The 22,285-nt window shown below is 35.4% G+C and overlaps 3 protein-coding genes across 10 annotated transcripts; all 3 read left to right on the top strand.

The window, feature by feature from the left end:
* The first annotated feature begins 412 nt into the window (after window positions 1-412).
* On the top strand, window positions 413-4,893 carry LOC101203207 (haloacid dehalogenase-like hydrolase domain-containing protein 3). The gene is made up of 4 exons (XM_004134480.3): window positions 413-738; window positions 2,167-2,551; window positions 3,726-3,932; window positions 4,367-4,893. Exons 2-4 carry the CDS (start codon window positions 2,294-2,296, stop codon window positions 4,649-4,651), a joined length of 750 nt encoding a protein of 249 aa, XP_004134528.1. The 5' UTR covers window positions 413-738; window positions 2,167-2,293; the 3' UTR covers window positions 4,652-4,893.
* Window positions 4,894-4,895: 2 nt separating this feature from the next.
* Window positions 4,896-8,835, top strand: LOC101202974 (phosphatidate cytidylyltransferase, mitochondrial). 6 transcript variants are annotated; one of them, XM_031887895.1, is made up of 11 exons: window positions 4,896-5,034; window positions 6,111-6,237; window positions 6,349-6,405; window positions 6,504-6,566; window positions 6,640-6,708; window positions 6,814-6,906; window positions 7,437-7,541; window positions 7,608-7,685; window positions 7,958-8,086; window positions 8,213-8,318; window positions 8,398-8,827. In XM_031887895.1, exons 2-11 carry the CDS (start codon window positions 6,130-6,132, stop codon window positions 8,592-8,594), a joined length of 1,005 nt encoding a protein of 334 aa, XP_031743755.1. In that variant the 5' UTR covers window positions 4,896-5,034; window positions 6,111-6,129; the 3' UTR covers window positions 8,595-8,827. The 6 variants fall into 6 exon arrangements, with proteins under 6 accessions (XP_031743755.1, XP_031743758.1, XP_031743754.1 ...); XM_031887898.1 differs by lacking the exon at window positions 4,896-5,034 and adding an exon at window positions 5,099-5,825 and having other exon boundaries at window positions 8,402-8,574; XM_031887894.1 differs by lacking the exon at window positions 4,896-5,034 and adding an exon at window positions 5,112-5,753 and having other exon boundaries at window positions 8,398-8,835.
* Window positions 8,836-11,382: 2,547 nt separating this feature from the next.
* On the top strand, window positions 11,383-21,842 carry LOC101202735 (protein NARROW LEAF 1). Of its 3 annotated transcripts, none has more exons than XM_031887889.1 (7): window positions 11,383-11,999; window positions 12,636-13,148; window positions 13,400-13,543; window positions 17,516-17,756; window positions 18,291-18,791; window positions 18,906-18,952; window positions 20,843-21,842. In XM_031887889.1, exons 2-7 carry the CDS (start codon window positions 12,654-12,656, stop codon window positions 20,924-20,926), a joined length of 1,512 nt encoding a protein of 503 aa, XP_031743749.1. In that variant the 5' UTR covers window positions 11,383-11,999; window positions 12,636-12,653; the 3' UTR covers window positions 20,927-21,842. The 3 variants fall into 3 exon arrangements, with proteins under 3 accessions (XP_031743749.1, XP_031743748.1, XP_004134526.1); XM_031887888.1 differs by lacking the exon at window positions 18,906-18,952 and adding an exon at window positions 12,208-12,226 and having other exon boundaries at window positions 11,391-11,999; XM_004134478.3 differs by lacking the exon at window positions 18,906-18,952 and having other exon boundaries at window positions 11,392-11,999.
* The last annotated feature ends 443 nt before the right edge of the window (window positions 21,843-22,285 follow it).

Genomic DNA, 22,285 nt, shown 5'->3' on the forward strand with positions numbered 1-22,285 from the left:
CTGTTTCTTTTCTCTTGATTCCCTTTTAATTGTAACAATGTTGTTAAAATTGTGAATTCACGTGCAACAATTTAAAGTTTTGTAAGAATCCGAGCTTCAAATACTCAACCTTTACAGTATTTGTGAAATATAATTATATTTTTACTATGTTACTGCCTCGCTGAAATGAGAAATTAGGGCTAACATAGGTAGAAGATTAAGATAAAGACGATCTCTAATCACTGACTAAAAAAAGAAAATTGAATTTTATAAACCTAACTCATATTCGGAAAAGATTTGAAATCAAGACATTTTCAAAGGTAACTTTAGGGGGGAAATTCTATGGAATATTCTTCGTCCAATTACAATTAATTTTAGACTGAATATGGCAATAGTATGTATGAAGTTGAAGACATGAAAACGGATTGTTAGGTTAAATGGGCATAATGGTAAATACGGAGGAGGAAAGGCGAAGAAACGGAAATGGCGAACAGAAGTTTACATGGAGAGTTCAGCCATTGGTTTTCTCAAACATGGGACAAAAGCTATGCGAAATCAAGCTCCCTCCACTTTATAAGAAGTATCCATACCTTTTCATACCTTAAATCTCATTATATATATGTACATATATCTATCTTTCTCTCTCGCCTTGCCTTCTTCGTCATCAATTCAACCAGCGTCCTGCTGAAGTTTTTTTCCTTCCGATTACATTGTGATTTACATCGACCATTGCAAAATTTTCATCCCTTTGGCTTCTCGGTATGTTTTCCGACCATTTTATTCATACCCTGTAATCTTCTGTTGTTATGAAATGCTGTGATTTTGATATCGAGCTCTTCTCCATGTTCTTGACTGAATCCGAGCTTTCTCTTTCTCCTTCTATTGGGAAATATTATTTGTATTCGTTTGATCAATCAGACTGACAAATCATTGCAACATTGTCTGTCATTCTAGTGATCTGAATGTTGTTTTTTGCTTGTTTAATTTTCTGAAGAAAGTCAAACTTTGATTTTTTTCACATTTCTGATCGTTTTCATGAAGAAGATTATAAGTCGATGAAGAACATTTTGATGCTTCACGGTGTGTTCTCGACTCTGTTTGTAGCTCTGAAGTGAAGCTAACATGCCCTTCGTGTTCATTGATTAACAGAACCTTTGTTCACTCTGTTTCTGCAACTTTCTCTTTCTCGATATCTCCCCGTATTTTTGGCTAAATATATCATAAAGTATCGTGTGTGGTTTTTCAATTTTGTTCCTGTTCTTTCTACATTAACCTTTTAAATTTCTTCAATTGAATCCTTGACGTGTAATTTGATATGAATTGAAAAATAAGATGGTTGGTTTTGCCTATCTTTGTGTGTTAAAAAAAATGAAATACTTTTAAATTTTTACCTGCTACCCGAAACTCATCTCCTTTCTTCGATCGATTGAACTCTTTCCTTCCATCTCTCTAACCTCTCGATCTTCGAAGATCCCTCTGTTGCTCGCACTTATTCAGCCTCTCTCTCTTATTGCCTCAATGTCTCTCACATTTGGTCTTTTTCACTGTCTCTAACTCTGTCCTTTCTTATTTTGATTTGTTCAAATAATGGTCAGGGAAAAGAGGAAAAGTAGTAAAAATGGGTACTTTGACTGTTATGAACCTTTATAGGACTGTGTTGAGATACATTGACAAAGTAGGGAGTAAATAGAAAGTTCTTAAAAAGTGAAATGAAATTGAAAACTAAGGATTAATAATTTACACAAGACTTGGAGTTTTTCATTCTCAGTTAAACTGCTCTAAATTAATGGTCACTGATGTCGGCACCAAGAAGTTTAAAGGCTCAGTACTTTAGTTTTTTGTAACACCGCCCAGCAAGTTCAGTGCCATGCAGGTAAGCAAATAGAAACTAACTAGTAAGCTACAGTAGGAACCTTAAAATATCGTTTTGTTGGTTGATTAAAGAGAATACTTGGAGATACTTTAAGTTGTGCATGAAGATCAAAGAGGAGATTCACAAACTACCTGGTATTGGAGTTTAAGAAAATTACAATTGACTCGCAGCATAGATATATATACTTGTCATTTATTTGCCTATCGGTCAAATTATATCTTTCCTTATTTCTTATCACTTAAGATGGTGCTTTTTGTCCGCTTGAACAGCTGTTGTGTATCGATAACCTAAGATTTTCATTTACTTAAATGCAGGGCTTATTGGTTAATGCAGTATCTGGCTGCTTGGTTGGAGTCTGTTGTTAGCTGGGCCAGATAAAATTCCATTACCAGCGATCGTTGATATCATTCAATTTGAGCCTGCAACGTTTTCTTAATTAAAATGTCGCTCTTGTCAAAATTGCGCTGTATCACCATAGATGTTACTGGTACATTGTTAGCTTACAAAGGGGAACTAGGTGATTACTATTGCATGGCAGCCAAATCCGTGGGGTTGCCATGCCCTGATTACAGGCGTGTGCATGAGGGCTTTAAGTTCGCTTACAAGGAGATGGCAAAAAACTACCCATGTTTTGGATATGCAGCAAAAATGCCTAACATCATTTGGTGGAAAACCTGCGTTAGAGATTCCTTTATCAGGGTAAGAAATTGATATGGCTGTCTAGACATACATGCATGACATGTAGATTCACAGATATACTCATCTACTGACGGATTTAGTATAGGCTCAGGGGACCCTAAACCCCTCAACTTTATGCTCTCTGTATTGCATACTAGGAAGCACAGATACTGACACGCGACATGGTGAAACGCCATTTTTTGGAAGAAAAAAAATATAGGACACGAAACGTCAATTTTTAGTAAAAAAAAGAATAAATATATGTTATGCATATAAACATATTACATAACAAGGATTCCAATTAAAAACATCAAAATAACAAGTTTATAGCCATAATTTTTTTTTTCTAAAATAAAGATGATGTTAACTCTCCTTGGACAAGTTCACGCGACCGTCAAGAGTGATGGGCGGCAACGGTGACCGGTGAGATGGTTAGGGCAGATTGGGTTGGTGGCCTGGTGGGGAGAATTGGAGAAGAGAGGGTGGAGTGCCTGAAACTTTTTCGTTTTAAGAGAATTTTTAAAAAATAAACCTAATAATTATTGCTATTGGGCGGGACTAATGTGCCGTTTCTATGGGTCTTTTTTCTCTTGCCGTGTCGGGGGTGTGTCGGTCAGAAATTTGCCCAATACCGATACTTGGTCATCTTATGAGTGCTGGTGCTTCTTAGATTACATATACATAAGACACTAAATTAATACCAATTCCAAAAGTTAGCTTAGTGTTAATGTCTCCTAGCCCGAAGTCTCACTCCTTGCATTTCTGTTCAGATTGTTTTTATTAATCTATAAAGCCCCATCAATAAAAGTTCCATCCGCCATTGTACTCATCAAATATCAATATTGATTTTTTGCATAGCATGTAGTTAATAGTACTAGATTCATAGCAATCACGGTTTGTTAGAATTTTTCTCCCGCATTCTCTTCAAGCAGTTACATTTGTAAGCATTTTCTCTTCACTTTCTCTTCAAGCGATCACATTTGTCAGAATTCCCCCCTCCTCCCCCCCCCCCCCCCCCCCCCCCCTTGTTTTAAGGCATAGACGGTTTGAGTCAAACCTGTTGTTATATCATATGTTGAATGAGAGAAAGAAACATTAATTGCTGGCACAGAATTGAAAAAACCTGCAGACTACAATTTGCGTATCACTGGGAAATTTTTATGACGTGAAAAATCTTGTTTTATTTTACCAATAGGCTGGATATGATTATGATGAAGAGACTTTTGAGAAGGTGTTTAGACGTATATATGCATCCTTTGGTTCATCTGCTCCTTATAAGGTGTTTGAGGATTCCCAACCATTCCTTAGATGGGTGCGTGAGCAAGGTCTTATGGTTGGCATTGTTAGTAATGCAGAGTACCGGTACCAGGATGTGATCCTTCCTGCCTTAGGCTTGAATCAGGTATGCCTTTCTTTTTCTTCTTTTTTGTGTTTACTGTAAATTTAGATTTTGGTCCTACGATGGGATGGAGACAATTCCTCAAAAATATATTTTTATGTAAAATTCAAAGCACTCTTGAAAATGGCATTAATAAGGTGCTTTGGAAAGTCCTTTTAAGTGGTTTTATAAGTACTTTTAGAATTTTCAATGCCGTTACCATTTTCATTTGAAGGACTAACGATGTGATAAGATAGACGTGAACGCATTTGGCCCTAATATATTTCTGTGGTTTACAAATGATCTTAGAATCTTTCCCTCTGATATTAGTATATTTTGTACAAGTACAACACTGAGTAGTGGGTAGGGGTACTCTTTTGAGTTTAAGAGTTTTACTCTTCCTGAATACACTAGAAAGATTTGCTGATGGATGCATATTGTGCTTAATGACTGTTCAGGGATCGGAATGGGACTTTGGTGTATTCTCAGGTCTTGAGGGTGTGGAGAAACCAGATCCTAGAATCTACGAGATTGCGATTGAGAGAGCTGGAAATATAGCACCTGAAGAAGCTCTCCACATTGGAGACAGCTTGCGAAAAGATTATATTCCTGCAAAGAGTGTGGGAATGCATGGTCTGTTGTTGGATAGATTTAAGACATCAGATGCTGAGGAATGGAGGAAATCTGGGGCAGTGGTGCTTCCTGATCTGGTGGCTGCTCGAGAGTGGCTTCAGAATAACTGATTTGTTATGTTAAAAACTTAAGATATGGGCCTCCAAAGTCATATGCTATGATGAGGCTTCTCTACTTATAAAGAAAGAGAAAAAAAAAATGTATTGTTAATTTACATACAAGGACAATCTTGATTGAAATCATGCATCCAAGTGGATGAAGCATTAACAAAGTTGGCAAGAAATTGAGGAGAGTGAAATGTGAAATGTGAAATGTGAAATGGCTAACAAAAGAACATGAAAGTTCAACTTCATGGCTGGCTTGCTGATTTTTGAAGACCTTGGGAAATGTTAACTACAGTTGATTTCTAAAGTACAACAGTTTTGAAAGAATTGTCATCATGTTTGGCCCACTGAATTAGATTAGTAAACCTGGAGTTTATACGTTAGAATCGGTAAGTCAGTGTAGAGTTTCCTTAAAAAAGTTAAAAAGTTCAATTTGAGATATCTAACTTAGAAAATAATTTTATATTATTTCTTTTGGTGTGTTTAACAAAGTAAGTACCTTTACTTAATACTTTTATAGAAAATCAAAAAGAAAAATAGGCAATTTTGAAAAAGAAAAGAAAAAGTAGTCAATATAGTTTGAGTTCGAAAAAGAAATTTCCGCCATCCTTCATTTATGTTACGAAAATGATATAAACCGTTTTTTGTTTCGACAATACGACAACGATCCCCTCCGTCATAACCACCGCTCGCCAGAGAGATCGCCACCTATCCTATTATTTCCACTCGCCAATGTACCCCACGGCTCTTCCCATCTTGCTTCACTCTTGTTTTCTTTCCATCTCTTATGAACACGGTTCCACCTGAAGAACATTCAACTGCCCAAAGGAGGCTGGATTCTTACACTCACACTCTTTGTTTCACTTTAACATCCACCTCTTTTTTTTTTCTTTTTCTTTTTTTTTGTCTTGAGTGTGTATGCGTGTTAGTTTGACAAAATGCTTGCTGCAATTCTTCTATTGACGCTGATCTCTTCGATAATGTGGGGGGTTATCTGCTGAAGTTCTGAATTTGCCATCCAACTGTTTGACGAAATTCCCCTTTGAGTGCTGCATGGGTTTTGCGTATAAACATAGACTCAGACAGGCCTATTTTAAACGTAGTTAAGGCAAATACCTCTCTTTTTCTTTTTCTTTTTCCGGCCTGCTCCTTGGCTTTGAACTTTGAAGTGAGAGTTCGGGTGAGATATGTATATTCAACTCAAATATGTACTTTTTTACATATTAATCTGTGTTCAAGTGAATGTGCTGGATACATTACCTTTACTATCCCATTAATTATTCAATGGATTTTGTCTAGAAATTAATTTCAGTATTATGCTGAGTTATAGGAGTTTATTATGATTTCCGAAGTAAAATTTGATTTCTATGCTTAAGACGTTCTCAACCATATTTGTTTTGTAATACCTATCTCAATTACTAGCATTGCTAGCTTGTGTTATGACCTTGTATACAAACATGTATAGGCGGGAAGACGGAGACACCATGAAGAATAAGGAAAACACGGAGCTTATTGCTTTCCTCAAAGAACTTCCTCCGGTAGAGTTCTGCTGCATATATGGTTCGACTCTGCATCCAAATAATCACGATAAGGTTTTATTTGGGTTTCCCTTCCTTTTCTCTATACATATACTATTTCATACTTGTAACTGCAATTTTTTTTTTTTTTTTTTTTTAATTTGGATTAAAACTTTGGATCGGCAGTCAAAAATGGTTGACCTTATTCTTGGCGTATCTGATCCTCAAAAATGGCACGAAAAGGTACAATCTGAAGAAGTCCTTACAGTTTTATTGTGCTTTATAACATGATTTGGGAATGCCTTATTTTACTAACTTATTTTATTCATCCTGCAACCCAGAATATTCGATTAAACAAAGACCACTATGCCTCATGGATGGTGTACCTTGGAGGGGGGAAACTGGTAATGCGGTTCTCGGTTCTGAATTTCCTTCTATCTCTGTCCTGGTGGTTACTTCTCTAATTGATTTGATTAGGTTACTAAAGTTGCAGATGCAATTGGTGTTGGAGTACATTTTAATCCTTACGTTATGTGGAACGATAAGGTATTTGAATGGGAAAAAAAAATTATTTTGATTTCCAACCTCAAAAAGCTTATGGTTTTTTTTAATCTGTACATACTAAACCTCACTGCTATGAATTTTGTACAGATGCTTAAATATGGGGTTGCAAGGATGCATGATTTGATACAGGACATACAATATTGGAAGACATTCTACCTCAGTGGCCGTTTGCAAAAGCCGGTTTGTGTATCCTAGGAACTAGTATTTTGAAAAATAACTACTATTCTTATATTTTCAGGGAATAATTTGCTTGTCAGAAACTCAGATAATATATTTTCCTCCTTAGACATCTAACTGATCTAACCCTCCTTAAAAACGGATAAACAAATATTTCGCAAGGATTTTTCATGAATGGGTGAAATACAAGTACTAAAAATAGTGAGAATTAAAGCGTCAGATGTAGATGTACCTTATGATTCGTTCTGGCTTCTTAAGAGAATCACATGTTCATAAGACATAAGCGTTCTTTAGAGATAATTTATCCTGATTTCTATTTTTCACTACTTCCAATCATGTAAATTAGGATTATTAATTCACGATTAAGAGATGTATTTAATTGGAATCGTGACTTTTTGTCTAAATTGAATTGTATAGATTCAAAGAGCTGCTCCTTCGCTCTCTCTATATAGCCTTAATTTGAGCAGTGAAAATGGATGGTCCAGTTGGGTTTTTCCCCGTTCTCTCTAAGGAATTTAAATTTTGTCGTTCAGGTTAATATACTAGTGGATTCCCTGGATGTTCAACAGCTTAACTCTGTTAATCTGAGGTCTGCAGTATCTGCAGCCCTCCTCCTTCTGCCACCCAAGTTTACTGAGGTTGTCTTCATTTTTATACTGCGCCCCTGTAATTTTTGAACTTACGGTTACCTTTAATGTGTGCAGGTTGACTTGTATGCTAAAATATGTAGCCTTTCATATATGGGTGATTTGCGTATGCTTTTTGCAGAGGACAGAGATAAGGTACATAACTATAAGTTAACCTGCTTAGGTTGTAGCAAAATAAGTGTAACTTTTAATTCTTAATAGCATTGGCTTACTTTATGCTTGCTTTATAATTATTATGTTGTAAATGTGTTGAAATATCATGTTTGCTTTACAGATAACGCTAGAAATATTCTATTAATTCTAAGACTAAACTGTATACATTCAGTTGTCAACATAGAATTTTATCATTTCACTACTTATTACTACTAGTTGACTCATGCTACAATGTGACGTTTCACCTTCCGCAGGTTAACAAAATAGTTCGAGGGCAGTTCCCGTTGTTCCAGTCAATGTACCGACCTTGTCTTGAACAGTACAAAACAAAAGAGTTGTTGCAATTCTCACCACGTGGAGATGATCAAGCAAATATTTCCCAGGTTTGTTGAAAATTAGTAGCTGTGTTAGATTGTTACTTCGCTATGGTTGTAAAAATAGAGGTAAACAGTAAAAATGTTATATACATTCAGATGGTTTATGTTTACTAAACATACCTTGTAAAACAGGATTGTGGGTTATCAGCAACCGAGTACTTAGTTTCATCATTACCAACGACGGTGTGGAACACATTGGGGTTAAGGCTTGGGGAGAAGAGAAGTTTGAGTGGACCTGGTACAGTTTCGTTTGATCACTGTACTGTTACTGTGAACTGACATCACATGATCCTAAAACATTTGTCTCTTTCAAAAAGGTAGAGTCACAGGCAGAAACCAAGTGTTGATCCAGTCGAGAAAAGAGGTAGCGGATTGCATGCAGAGGGTTCTGAGGCGAAAGGTGATGGTTTCAAGTGCAAGACAGGCGGTATCTGGTGTATTGGCTGTAGGCGGTGTTAAAGCTGCCAAGTATCTTGGAAGTAAAATGTGCAAGGCCTGGAGATCCTGGAGATGAAAGTGTAACTTCTCATAGCATGGGACCATTTTGGTATTGTTTTTGTTTCTAGTTTCGGGTTTCTTTTCAATTTTCAGTTTTCCCTGGTTTAAAAATGATTTTTTTCAATTTATTTCTGATTTGAAATCTAAGCACATTAGTACATAGTACTAATGTAATCACCTCCGTCTCGATCTGATGTCGAAGAGTCGCATTCCATCAACATCAAATATATTGAGTTATTTAAGATTTCACTTGAAAAGTCACCGCCATTAGACGAAAGGTAATATAGGTCTTTTTAATAATATGTAAGGGTTAAAAAGGATTCTCCCTACATCCTTTTTTTTTAATATAGTGGGGATGTATTGAGTCACCCAAAATTTTACTCAAAAAATCACATAATTGAGATAGAAGATATAGAGATAGTGAGATATTTATATATATTACCTAAAATTGTCTGATTGTATCGGTTTCTATCCAAAACTTTTAATTGATACACCAATTCAAAGTTGATGTTTATATAAAGAGAATGCGATGGGCTCGTTTAATCTTTACCTTCACCCAACAAAGTCCCCCTGGTGGTTGGTGATAGTTGATAAAAGACATGAGCCTCAGTTTCAGCCGAAGGTGGAAGATGAGAAGCGCATGGGACTCAACAAAGAAATGGGCGTGGATAATTTTTTATTGGATTCGCATCTCCATGGTTCACATTTACACATTTTTTTACTCTTGGTTTCTATAGTTTTGTGTACATCGACTCTTTTTTTTTTTTTTGGAAAAAACAAACCACCTGTTTTTTCCAAATACACATACCTACAACACAAAATATTATTGAAAAAATATATAAGTTCAAGAGTATGTTAAACTTAAATAATTTAACCAGTTGCTTGACGAAAGTAATAATTATGATGTCCATATGATGAAAGCAAGCATACTTCAAAAAGGAGTTTCATTGCGCTATACATTAAAATCAATTAAATCATATTGGAGTATATATATATATAGTTTAATGGTGTAGGGGTAGTGGCTTCAACCTTGGACCTTTAGAACAAAAGGGTAGTATCTTTAAACCCATTTGAGTTGGACTAATGTTGGAAAAATATAACTTTATTAAGTTGGTGTAATCAACCAACTAAAATTGATTTCAACCCATCAAACCATCTTAGATATTTACTACATTTATATTTTCCTATAATTTATATAAAAAAAATTATAGATATTATGAATTAAAGAGTCATAATTACGATACATATTATCGTGGTTCAATAATCCAAATAGTTTTTAGATTTTTCGTTCTAGTCTAGATAATATAAAACTCTATCAAATTATAGGATTTTTTAAAAAATATAGAACTAAAGTATTAAGGAATTGGAACTCTTGATTTGTAATGTAAGGTAATTAATATTTTTTTCTTTTTGCGAAAAACAAATATTGATAAAGGTTGATTGACATCATTATAGTTGAGCATCATTTTCTTCTCTCTTACCTCTCTACATTAAAATTGTAAATATGATTGTTAGGAAATGTTTTTGTGAAAATTGTATATCACTAACAAAAATATGATTTAAAATAAGATTTGTCGAAAAAAGTAGTGAGGATTTAGTTTGCGGTATTTAAAAATGAGCACTCAAAGAAATATTAAAACCTTTCCGTTTTGAGTTAGAATGTTATAATAATAAGTTGTGGAATATTTTAAAAGTATAATATTATATTTAAAAGTGAAAAGATTCCAATAACGTACAATTCGTAATGATAAAAAAATATATAAATTTGATGAGTTAAGAAGGAGGTGAATTATAGTGGACAAAAAAAATGAATGGAAATGCATAAAAGGAATTAAATGATTAGTTTATCTTGAATATAATCATCTTGATGGCCATTTCTCCAATAATGAATTGATTAATTAATTGATGCAAAAATGTATTTAATTGGATATGAAAAGAAACAGATTATGTGGTGGACCAACACCACATACACCACACATTCATCTAATAATTGCATTGTGGAAAAACTTTTTCCACGTCTCTCTCTCTCTCTCCCATATCCCTCTTCTTATGCAATATATATCATTTCCATCTTTTTCAACGGTTCATCTTAAATACATCTTTTTTCTTTTTTTAATTTAATAAACAACATAATCATAAAACGCCAACTCCAAATTAAATAGAACACATGTCTCACACACATCATCCATATAACTCCTTAACATCAACCTACAACCTACAACCTATAGAAAAAGCATGAAAATTTGAACGTTTTTTGTAAAGACTTTGAATATATCATCGAGATTTGTTTTAATAAATACAGGATGCATTGTGTAGTTAGTGATGTAGTGTGTGTGTGTATGTATTTCATAATTTTGGGGTGATGGTAATTATTTGATAATTGAAAGAAAGATAGTATGGACGACAAAAGGCGAAGATAAAGAGACAATATGTGATGGGATAGGAAGTGAGAGAAAGAGAAAGAGAAAGAGAAACTATCCATGGGGTTGCTCTTTATTATTGTTATTATTTGTTAAATAATAAAAATCATATATACTTTTACAATTAGAGGAAGATTTTTTAATTATTATTTTCTAAAAGGTTTAATTTTAATGCTCACTACCAAGTGACCAATATGATACATTATTAAATATGTAGTGTCTAATCATAAAGAAAAAAGGAACAAAATTAGATGTGTTGCAATACATACATACATACATACATACATACATAATGAAATGAGAGAGAGGAGAGGAGAGGAGAGGAGAGGAGAGGAGAGCACCGAGAAAAATGGGGTATGGTGGAAATAAAATAATAAAATGGGTTATAAGGGTGTGCTACTTTTGGGGAGCAGATACAAAGGGGCCCTATTCTCCTCTCTATTTCCCATTCCCTCCTCCACCAATGACCAAACTTAATACTTAATGCCAATGGAGCCATCCATCTCCATCCCATCCACTTTCCTAAACCCTAACTAATCTCATCCTCCATTTACACCCTTTCATACCCAAATTCAATTCTCCTCACATCAAACTTTTAATCTTCTTTTTTTTTTCTACTCTCCAACTTTTAATCTTCTTTTTCTTTTATTTTCTTTTATTTTCTTTTATTTATAAAACCAAAAAAAGAATCACACACACACACTCTCTCTCTCTCTTATTAGTTATTACTTTTTTTTTTTTATTTACTTATATTTTCTGGAATTTGGGACTCTCCAAACTTTCAATTTCAGAGAATGAGAATGTTATCACTATCCACCATCACCATGGTTTCATATTTTCTTCTTCAACCTTTAATTGCAGAAATAAGTGACTTTTTCCCTTTGACAAAGTGATTCTCATCTTCTGCATATTAATCTCCATAGGGATGATGCCAAATCTCTCTGCTACTGCTAGGGCATGAAAACCCTTCACTCCCACTCCTCCATCACTGCTGCTGATCGGTGAGTTCTTTTCTTTTTGTTTCACTTTTCCCAGTTCCCCTCATATTTCTTTACCTAATTCATTCATTTTCTCATCCTTTAAACTCTTTCTCAAATGGGTGTTTGCTGCCTGCATTTCCTGCCTCGCTTACATTCTCCACTCCCTCCCATTCTTCCCCGCCTCCTTCTAATTTTTAATTCTATTTCAAAACTCCTTTACTCATGGAAGCTTGAAGATTTCCCTATAGGTTTGTAAACACTACTAACCCAATTCCAACGTTTCTAATTACGATTTCGTTTCTCATCTTTTCTTTTACAGACTGTTTTATTAGACTCAGCCATTGTGAAAGTGGGCAACTTTGGGCTTCGCCTATTATCTTCTTTCTTGCATATGTTCATTTCTCAAATGTAATTCTGTAATGGTCTGCATTTTCCCTGACCGCATTTAGTTGAATTGGGAGGTTCAATTTGTTTGGATATTTGCACGCGGCATAGTTCTTTTTATACACGATTTCCCTTGTCTCTATGTTCTGTTACCACTGTTGAATGTATGCATCTGCAACGGGATCATCTTCTCTTTCTCTCTGTGCAATAACTTGAGTGGGATTTGATGCGGTGAATTTTCGTTTCTAAGAGGCCTTCGTTTTTCTCTCATAGTCATTGGAGAGCTGAAAGATGGACAGGACAAGACTGGATTTAACTTTTCATCATTCAGTATCAACACAATCGGAGGAATCTGCCTTGGACTTGGAAAGGAACTATTGCAGTCATCTTCATTTGCCTTCATCAAGTCCATCACCCAGCCAATGTTTTGCTCCGGGTAGTCAGCTGTCTGAGACCAATGCTGCTTATTTTTCATGGCCCACTTCCAGCCGTTTAAACGACGCTGCAGAAGATAGAGCAAACTATTTTGGGAACCTTCAGAAAGGGGTACTTCCTGAAATTCTGGGCCGGCTGCCCACTGGGCAGCGAGCTACTACTTTGCTTGAGCTAATGACCATAAGGGCATTCCATAGCAAGATCTTGCGTCGTTTTAGCCTTGGAACTGCAATAGGATTCCGAATCCAGAAGGGTATGTTGACAGATATCCCTGCTATTATTGTCTTTGTTGCACGCAAAGTTCACAGGCAGTGGCTCAGTGATGTTCAATGTCTACCTGCTGCACTTGAGGTTGGAAGCTCAACATATCGAGTTTTTTTCAATTTTTTTTTTTTTTACCTCCGTTAGAGGTTGTTTACTGACCTTGGTACTAACCTTTAAAAAATCATTTTTGGTGCTAATAAATCATAGAAGGATCGCTAATACCTATACTTCATGTGAGGCCCATAAATTTATTGGCCTTTAATATCTTTTCTAATTTTTGGTTGGTTCTTTCATTCTTTTCCTTCTCAATTTTCCCCAAAAATGATCACTGGGGTCAGGGACCTGGAGGTATATGGTGCGATGTTGACGTTGTTGAATTCTCGTATTATGGTGCTCCAGCAGCTACACCTAAAGAAGAAGTATACACAGAGCTTGTTGATGGCCTGAGGGGAAGCGATCCAACAATTGGTTCTGGTTCCCAGGTGCCTTTTCTCCCCCTTTTCAGAAAAGAAGAATTCTTGTATCCATGATTGTTAACCGTCTAGGAAAATGGTTTTCATAGTTGGTTCGTTAAAGACACTTTCTGTATCTTATTTTCTTATTAAAGGATATGGCTGTTAGATTTAACGTAAAAACAAATATACTTTATCATTGGGGACACATTTTTTAGTACTTCATAGAATATGTGGCTGTTTATGGTTATCATTGAAGATACATATCTTTTAAAAAAATCTAAAATACGTCTGTTTATTGGTATATTAGTACTTATTTATAGATAAAACATGTAGATTTAACATAAAAAGAAAATACACCTTACTAAAACACACACAAAGTGGCTATGACTTGAGCTAATACTTTTGTAAGGACTAAATCTGTAAAAGAACCCCCGCATTCTTAGGTTAAAATATTTTTCCGAAGTCGGGCCTAGGCATGTCAGTTTTGTGAAAAAAATTCATAAATGTTTTTTTAGTGTGTCAGGCAGGTGTTCGTGTGTCCAGGCATATTCATGTCCAACACCCGTCAGACACACACACTGCTAAAAAGAAAGTGTCCGTGCTTCATAGGTTCAAGTTTTCACTGGATGCTCTTGAGTAATTTGTACCTGGAATAAGATTGCTTTTGGATCAAACGACTGTGTTTAGTTCAATATGAGGATGCTATCAAAGTTTCATAAGAATAAATAATGTTCATTGTAATAATGAATCAGTTTATTACGTCATTTTATATAAAAATTAGGGGCATTTTCAAATATAGTAACACGAACCAAAATATATACAAAATTTAACAAAATTTCAGATTTTATCCGTGATAGACATTGATAGAATTTGAAAATTTGCCATATTTTGAAAATATTTCAGCAGTTTGTCATTTACAATAATTTCTCTAAAATTTAAGTCTATATTTTTAATAAATGAATTTACTGCTATGGTATCATAAGTTAATACATTCTTATCAAATTTCAATGTTGTAGCTTATTTAATATAATAATTATTATTATTGATAATACACAAATATCATTGATGTATGGGCTTGGAATTAATAGGACCCCTTTCCTTCTACCACCCTATCTCAAAGGAAAGGGGTCTCACTTGGTTAACTGGGAGATTGTGGGAAAATCTGTGAGGGGGAGGGGGAGGGGGATTGACATTTTAAGGTTATACAACAAACCCCTGTTGGGTAAATAGCTTTGGCGCTTTGCCCTTGAGCTCGAAGCCTTGTGGCAGAAGATTATTGTGAGTAAACATGGTCCTACCTACACACCGTAACCCTTGGAAAGATATTTCTCTCCTTTTCCCATTTTATGTTGTGTGTTATGGGAGAAGGTAAGGGAACGTTTTTTTATTGGAGGATCATTGGGTGGGGGATAAACCCCTCTCTTCGGCATTTCCTAGATTATACCATTTGTCTTCTTTGAAAAATTGCTTGGTGTCTGATGTTTTAGTTTGGTCTGGGAACTCTATCTCTTTCTTCTTTGGTTTCCTTCGTGCGTTGTCCAATAGGGAGTCGACAGATGTGGCTTCTCTTTTTTCCTTGATAGAGGGTTTTGACTTTAGAATGGGGAGATGGGATGTTCGGGTTTGGAGCCCTAATTCGACAATGGGCTTTTCTTGCTAGTCTTTCTTTAGGATTTTAGTTGACCCCTCTTCCACTGTTGAGTCAGTCTTCAATGTTTTATGGAGGTTAAAGATTCCTAAGTAAGTCAGGTTCTTTGTTTGGCAAGTTCGGCTTGGCGAGTGAACTCAATGGATAAGGTTTCGAGAAAGATGCTTTCATTAATGGGTCCTTTTTGTTGTATCCTATGTCGGAAGGCAGAGGAAAGCCTGCATCACTTTATCTGGAGTGTCCTTGTGCGAGATCGACTTGGATCCTTTTTTGCAGGAGGTTGAGGTTTCCTTGGCTTGCCAGAGAAACGTTTGAATGATGATCGGGGAATTCCTCCTTCAGCTGCCTTTCAGGGAGAAAGGGCGTTTTCTTTGGGGTGCTGGGGTGTGTGCTGTGACTTGGGATTTGTGAGGTGAGATAAACAATAGTATTTAGGGGCATGGAGAGTTTGGTCCTTGGTGATTCTCTTTGGACTTCGTTTTCATAGGTTTTTTGTAATTATTCAATAGGCAGTGTTTTACCTAGTTGGAAACTAGTGGGGTTCTCTTTTGGAGATTGTTTTTTTTGGATGCCCTTATATTCTTTCATTTTTTTTCTCAATTGTTTCTATAAAAAAATTATTTGACATCATTATAAAACTATATTTTAGGCTGCTATTCTGGAACGATATTTCTATAATCATATATATGCATGCTGAAGGAAATGGAACGGTATCCTCGGTATCCTACATGATGAAACTACTCCGACAATGTCTTGTATATCTTGAAATTTATTATGACAAAAGCTGCTGCTGTTAGGAATGTTAGCCCAGTCTTTTATTAAAATGGGAAAACGGATTTGACCTGTCGTCAGATTTGCCCATTATGTACACAAAAATTCATAAATTGCAAGGAAAAATGAATAGTTTTATTAGCTATTGAATTTGGAGATTTACTTCATCAGTAAAATTATTAAGAAATATCCTCCAAAGCTAGTGTGTGGCCACATTTTCCATCAACTTTATGCCAACTTTTACAGTAAACCTCTAGCTCCAACAGTTTGTAAACAATCTCACTCTATCACTATCAGAGTAGTTCAGAAATAAATTACCCAATGTAATCTAACGATACTGTGGTTTCATAAGGTATCGGCTACCTTTAAACACAGTGCACATAATGTTCTGATATTAAAGGTCACGTGTTAAAGTCTAGATGAATTTAAATCTCCAGTGGCAATGGCATGAAGATACAATGTGATCTTAACCATTGAAGAAATGCTGTTGTTGCTGCTGCAACTTTTGTTTTACGAATAAAAGTTTTATTTTTCAAGATTCTTTATCAAAGTTGATATAAAAAGCAAGTATGGTGATATTATTTTGTTAATCATTCGATGGCATTTGACCAAACCTCACATATCTTGAATCATGTGCACCGTTAATGAAGGTGGTTATCCATTTGTCTCCCTTCCTCGTAGCTATCCTGAATCTTTTAGATTAGATGTTTTTAGTGGCAACTTTTGAGATAAAATAATCAAATACTTGTCCGCTTTTGAACCCCCTTGGACTGCTTGTCCGGATTCACTTAATTTCTTACTTCCTCATACCGTTCTCTATCAAAGGTTTTTTCTAGTATCCCATTTAAGATACTAGTTTGAATTGGAGTGTTTTTATTTTCTTTGTATAACTCATCTGATGTTGTAATTTTATTATTATCTATCATTTCTTGTATTATGAACATTAGACTATTTTCGTTATATCAATGAAAGGTATTTTTTTCCTGTTAAAAAAGTTCTCTTTTTTTAATGAAAAGAAATTTGTGCTTAATGAACTATTTCTGAAATGCCTTCGACTTACTGAAGATTCTAAAAGCTAATCTTTCCCAAATCATTGAAATGTCTTTGGTTAGTGACATCTTGTTCTTGCAATGATTTTATTTAGCAACTGATCGGTACTGATGATTTCTGTGAATTTAAGGCAGACGTTCCTACCTTCTTTTTGAAGGAAAAAGTTCCTCAAGGATTCATTAGGCAATGGAAAAAAGTTCTATTCCCAGTGTTTATACTATTCATGTGTCTACTTCAAGACCTTCATTTTTTTTTTTCTAATTAGATCTAATGCAAACGTTCATACCTTTCATTTTAAAGTATGTCGTGCTACACTTTCCAAACCACCGGACATATGAATAAATCAAGTGGTAGTTGGACTGTAGTAGCCTAGTAGGCCGGTCATATTTTGAAAGCCATATCTTTTTCAGAATAGTAGTCATGTTGACTACACTTTGCTTGAATTTCTTATTGACTATGTTTGATTGCGTTTCTTAGTTACATTTCTTAGCTTGTGGTAATTGATATTATGTACTGACTTCGCTTTGTAGGTTGCTAGCCAAGAAACTTATGGGACTTTGGGTGCAATTGTAAAAAGCCGGACAGGAACCCGGCAAGTTGGTTTCCTTACAAACCGGCATGTTGCAGTTGATTTAGACTACCCTAGTCAGAAAATGTTTCATCCCTTGCCTCCCAGCCTTGGACCTGGTGTATACCTGGGTGCTGTGGAGAGAGCAACGTCTTTTATCACAGATGATGTCTGGTATGGCATCTTTGCTGGAACAAATCCAGGTAATAAAAATAGTGTATTTTGACTTACACCTCGGTGTGCATGAAATTTTGCTCTTCTATCTTTTTTAGTGTAGTGGTTTAGATCGCTGCTACACCATGGTTGCTGAAATCCAAAATTTGTACAAGTTATTTAATATAGATTTCCCGATCATATCTTAGAGGGCCATCGTGAGTTGTACAACAATCTCTCTCTGTTTCCTTCCATCTTCTCTTATAAAATTTATGCAAGTTATTTTATTCAGTGTTTCCTTTCACCATTTTTTTTTTGTGACATGATATCGATACCTTACATAAATATGACAGCAGGTCACTTAAACAATAACTTCATTAACACTAAGCCATGTTCTTCTCTTCATTTAAAACCTATGAGCATGTGTTTAATTGATTTTATGGCAGTCGAAGGCTATCATTAATTAATTGGAATAATTTGGCTGCTGCTTTGGTTTGAGTGTTGACTTTCATCTTGTTTCGAGACTGTTTTACTGGTATGTATATTATATGATGAACTCTTTGCATATACAATGCCATTTGCAGAAACATTTGTGCGAGCTGATGGAGCATTCATTCCATTTGCTGAAGATTTTAACATGAATAACGTCGTTACATTTGTAAAAGGGGTTGGTGAGGTTGGTGATGTCAACAAAATAGACCTGCAATCCCCAATCAACAGCCTTATTGGACGAAAGGTGATCAAGGTTGGAAGAAGTTCAGGTTTGACCAGAGGGACTATAATGGCATACGCCCTCGAGTATAACGACGTAAAAGGGATTTGTTTCTTCACTGACTTTCTTGTTGTTGGAGATGACCAACAGACATTTGACCTTGAAGGTGACAGTGGAAGCCTTATTCTTTTAACTGGTCAGGATGAGGAAAAGCCACGTCCAGTTGGGATTATCTGGGGAGGAACAGCTAATCGAGGTCGACTGAAATTGAAAGTTGGTCAGCCACCAGAGAATTGGACCAGTGGAGTTGATCTTGGACGCCTTCTTGATCTCCTTGAGCTCGATCTTATTACTACAAATGATGGTTTGCAAGGTTTGGTTATCTAAACCAATTATTTGAGCCATTTTAGACTTATGGTTATTTTTTAAATTTTACAGCGTTTTTTTAACAATCTCTTGCCTGTGTTGATTGTTGATCGTGATAAAGCCGATGAAGTTTTGGTATTTGATCAAATTATCACAGAAATAGTTGAGGTAGTCTTGTTCAAGTCATATACATTAAGTTTTTAAGTTTTATCCCACATATATGTAGTTCTGGTCTGATGTCTAGGGTTTGACCTTGGATGGTAGATAACCCCATTTGGTTGGGGACAGAAAACCTAGACCAAATGGGACTAGTATATGTAAGGTATATACCCTTTTTATTAATAACCATAAGAAAACTTTTCCTTGATGTATGAAATGAAAGAAAGAAGTTCAAAGATACAAACTTCTCATAATTGCCGAAGAATAAACAAAAATAAAAAGGATTACTAGAAGCTAAAAAGGTACCAAAACAAAATAAGGGAACCGAGAACAGCCAACTAACAGCAGTAAAAGCAGAAAAAACTCTTAAAGAGATATAGAAAAAAGCTGAAAATTTATTGGGAAGGTCCTCAAACCATTGAAGCTTCAAACAGAAACAACACAAAGCAGCTTAAAACATCACGCCAGAAAAGAAAGAAAAAGCAGCAACTGCCCAGGAGAAACGCACTAATAACAGAAGGCCAAAGAAGAAAACAAACAACGAAGAGCTGTATCAACTCCAAACTCAACTCTGAAGAAAACTACAAGAAGCAACAACTTCACCCAAAAACTAAAAATCAATGAGCAAAACAAACGACAGACAACCACTATTTCCCAGCCATAGACAAATGCACTCCAAGAAGAAAAGAACAAAACCAATGGCCGAAATCCCAACATAAATGATCTCATATATTTCAATGCCACATTTCCTTAGGAAGGAAGGCAACTTTTCGTTTTCATCTAATGTGTTGATGAGGGGGAGAGAAGGCTGGGTTCTTCAAAGGTGAATTAGGAGTTTCAAAATCTTCATGATAATGAGCTTCATCAAACACCTTTCCATGGCCTTTAACAATTGGAAAATTGAACTCCAAATCATTGCTATTAAGATTTAAAATGGAATTCTTGTCTGACTTATCTTCATCCAAAAAATCTGACTTTTTGATGACCCCATTTGTTGAGTCAATAAAGGCCTTAGAAAGAATGTTATTCATGTTGAAGGGTAAAAGATTGGTTGGGAATTGGGATACTGAAGGCTCTTTATTTGAATAAGAATTAAAAAGGCCCAGAAAATGGAAGAAAAGAAAATTGAGGGTGCATCTCTCTTCAATTAAATCATAATTTTTTTCCTATAAAAAAATTATAATTTTGGGCTTTGTCTCACACTGAATTTGGAAAAGTATAAATCTTCTTATTTATTATTGTCTTTATTGAAGTTTATTCACTTATTGTTCATAAAAATTATTAAATATCTTAATAGGATTAGCATGAAAAACCAATATATAACAAAGGATGAATTTTCTGTTTTTGACATTTAGTACCGAGTGAGGGGCTTGGGGATTTTTTTCATGGGAAACCCAAATAGTTTTAGGGGCTTCTTGAGGAAATCAAGCAAGGGATGGGGTTAACTCCCTGTTCATGCCCTGCCCTAATCCCACACGCATGGATGAATATCCACCAGTTGTTTGTTTACAAGTCAAAGTCATTGTGATATAAACCCTGTTCTTTGGAAGTCATGGTTTTCTTATGGGTTTCAAATCAATGGAGGAAATCTTCATGTGTGGGTTATCTGGTTTTGCATTTTCTTGATTGATCCATCTGTCATAAATTTTCTCTAGTATGTTGGCATCATAATTTGCACATGATAGGAATAGTTGTGTAGACAGAAAACGATTGCTCATTTAGAAGTGTGGTAACGATGTTAACTGTGCCGTAGCCCAGGAACCTTCCGTATGCACCCATGAAATAATTAGATGCAAAGAAGTTGTTGAAACTTGAAAGCTTTTTGGGTCTGGCAAACATTTTATATCAATCATTCCTTTCTGACTTGGGTTTTTTCATCCCATTTTTTGACTAATTAAGCTGCAGTGCATGAACAAAGGAATAATTCAGTTGGAGGGATTGATTCTACTGTTGCGGAGTCCTGTCTTGATCGGATACCGTTAAAATATAGACTTAAAGAGAACTCTGAGCTACTCGGTTTAAGTGTCCAGCAAATTTCTCCTGAAGGTGAATCCTCTCAGGGGATGATCTCACCTTTTAAGCATGCCTTTCAAATAGAAAATGGATTTGAGGTGACTCCAAGCATCGAACTCCAATTCATACCAAGATTAACCAGCAACTCTCCACTGGATCAGAAGAACGAACAAATCCAAGAGTTGAAAAATCTGTCTGCCCTGAGGAATGGCTATGATAGTGAGGTATCGGTTTCACTGCAGTTGGGTGAGCATGAGCCAGAGGCAAAGAGAAGGAAGCACTTGGATTGTCTTTCAAGTATCAAAGAGTCATCTTCATGAGTGAGAAATAAGATTATAGATTCAATTTGGTACTGAAAATTGAAATAAGTTGAACTGGTTATATCTCCGTATTGGGTTTGGATCATTTTGCCACCTATTTAGCTGTAAAAATTGGGACTGCCATATTATAAAGATTGAAGCCTCAAGATGAGAGAGTTGCCATTCTTTTAAATGTTCTGTGCAGTGAAAGGTTTGAGGTTAGTTTTCATTTCATACAACATATTATGGAAGAAGAGTATCTATGCCGGTCCACAGCATCTAACTTCCAATTTACCTGGACCAACTAGGCTGTTGAAGATAGCTACTTTCTGGGGGGAGAAAAAGTTCACATATATATATAAAGTTATATAAAGTTATCAGAAGCAAAAATGAAAAATGTAACAATATATTTGGAACCCAATAAAAGAGTCCCCTTTCCGATAAGGTTAATGTTGCTTCTTCTTCTGAATTGTTATTTTATAGCCATTCTTTATAATGTGTTGGTTTTGTCGTTGAAGGTGTGGTGTATTGATGTTCATTTCAAACCTCTGTCTTATGTGTTAGAAAAACATGTGATTACAGCTAAATCATGACAAAATTTGTGACCAAGTATAGAAAAACACGACCAGATTAGCCCATGATATGCGATCACGTTAGTGGGAGCTGATAATTCTCAATATATAACGTTCAACTAATATCTGATAAATTGATGGACAAAGATTGCTACCGGGGAGATTACCATTATGCGTATAGAAGAAACGATGAGAACTTGAAAAAAAAAAAAAAAAGCATAGATGATGCAGTAGTAAGCACGTAGCATATTATATTTGTCTCTAGGAAAAATGCCCATGGATAATTATTCACTCTAAATAGATTAGAAATGAAATGACATTTGGGGTTCTGGATTATAGTGCATCCCCTCCCCACCAGCTACGCTTGGATACCAATGTTAATTAACGAAAGATTAGTCAACTCTTTGATCTTTCATAACACGTTACAGAGGCATGTGAATTGACAGTAGCAATCAAAG

Source organism: Cucumis sativus, chromosome 6, assembly GCF_000004075.3.
Source record: "Cucumis sativus cultivar 9930 chromosome 6, Cucumber_9930_V3, whole genome shotgun sequence".
Lineage (NCBI taxonomy): Eukaryota > Viridiplantae > Streptophyta > Magnoliopsida > Cucurbitales > Cucurbitaceae > Cucumis > Cucumis sativus.

Excerpts from the sequence above, each read along its gene's own strand:
- LOC101203207 (XM_004134480.3), top strand. The coding sequence starts at position 2,294 with ATGTCGCTCTTGTCAAAATTGCGCTGTATCACCATAGATGTTACTGGT. Across the intron at positions 2,552-3,725 it reads TTAGAGATTCCTTTATCAGG|GCTGGATATGATTATGATGA; the intron begins GTAAGAAATTGA and ends TTTTACCAATAG. Across the intron at positions 3,933-4,366 it reads CTGCCTTAGGCTTGAATCAG|GGATCGGAATGGGACTTTGG; the intron begins GTATGCCTTTCT and ends ATGACTGTTCAG.
- LOC101202974 (XM_031887895.1), top strand. The coding sequence starts at position 6,130 with ATGAAGAATAAGGAAAACACGGAGCTTATTGCTTTCCTCAAAGAACTT. Across the intron at positions 7,542-7,607 it reads TGCCACCCAAGTTTACTGAG|GTTGACTTGTATGCTAAAAT; the intron begins GTTGTCTTCATT and ends TAATGTGTGCAG. Across the intron at positions 7,686-7,957 it reads TTGCAGAGGACAGAGATAAG|GTTAACAAAATAGTTCGAGG; the intron begins GTACATAACTAT and ends CACCTTCCGCAG.
- LOC101202735 (XM_031887888.1), top strand. The coding sequence starts at position 12,654 with ATGGACAGGACAAGACTGGATTTAACTTTTCATCATTCAGTATCAACA. Across the intron at positions 13,544-17,515 it reads CAATTGGTTCTGGTTCCCAG|GTTGCTAGCCAAGAAACTTA; the intron begins GTGCCTTTTCTC and ends TTCGCTTTGTAG. Across the intron at positions 17,757-18,290 it reads CTTTGCTGGAACAAATCCAG|AAACATTTGTGCGAGCTGAT; the intron begins GTAATAAAAATA and ends TGCCATTTGCAG.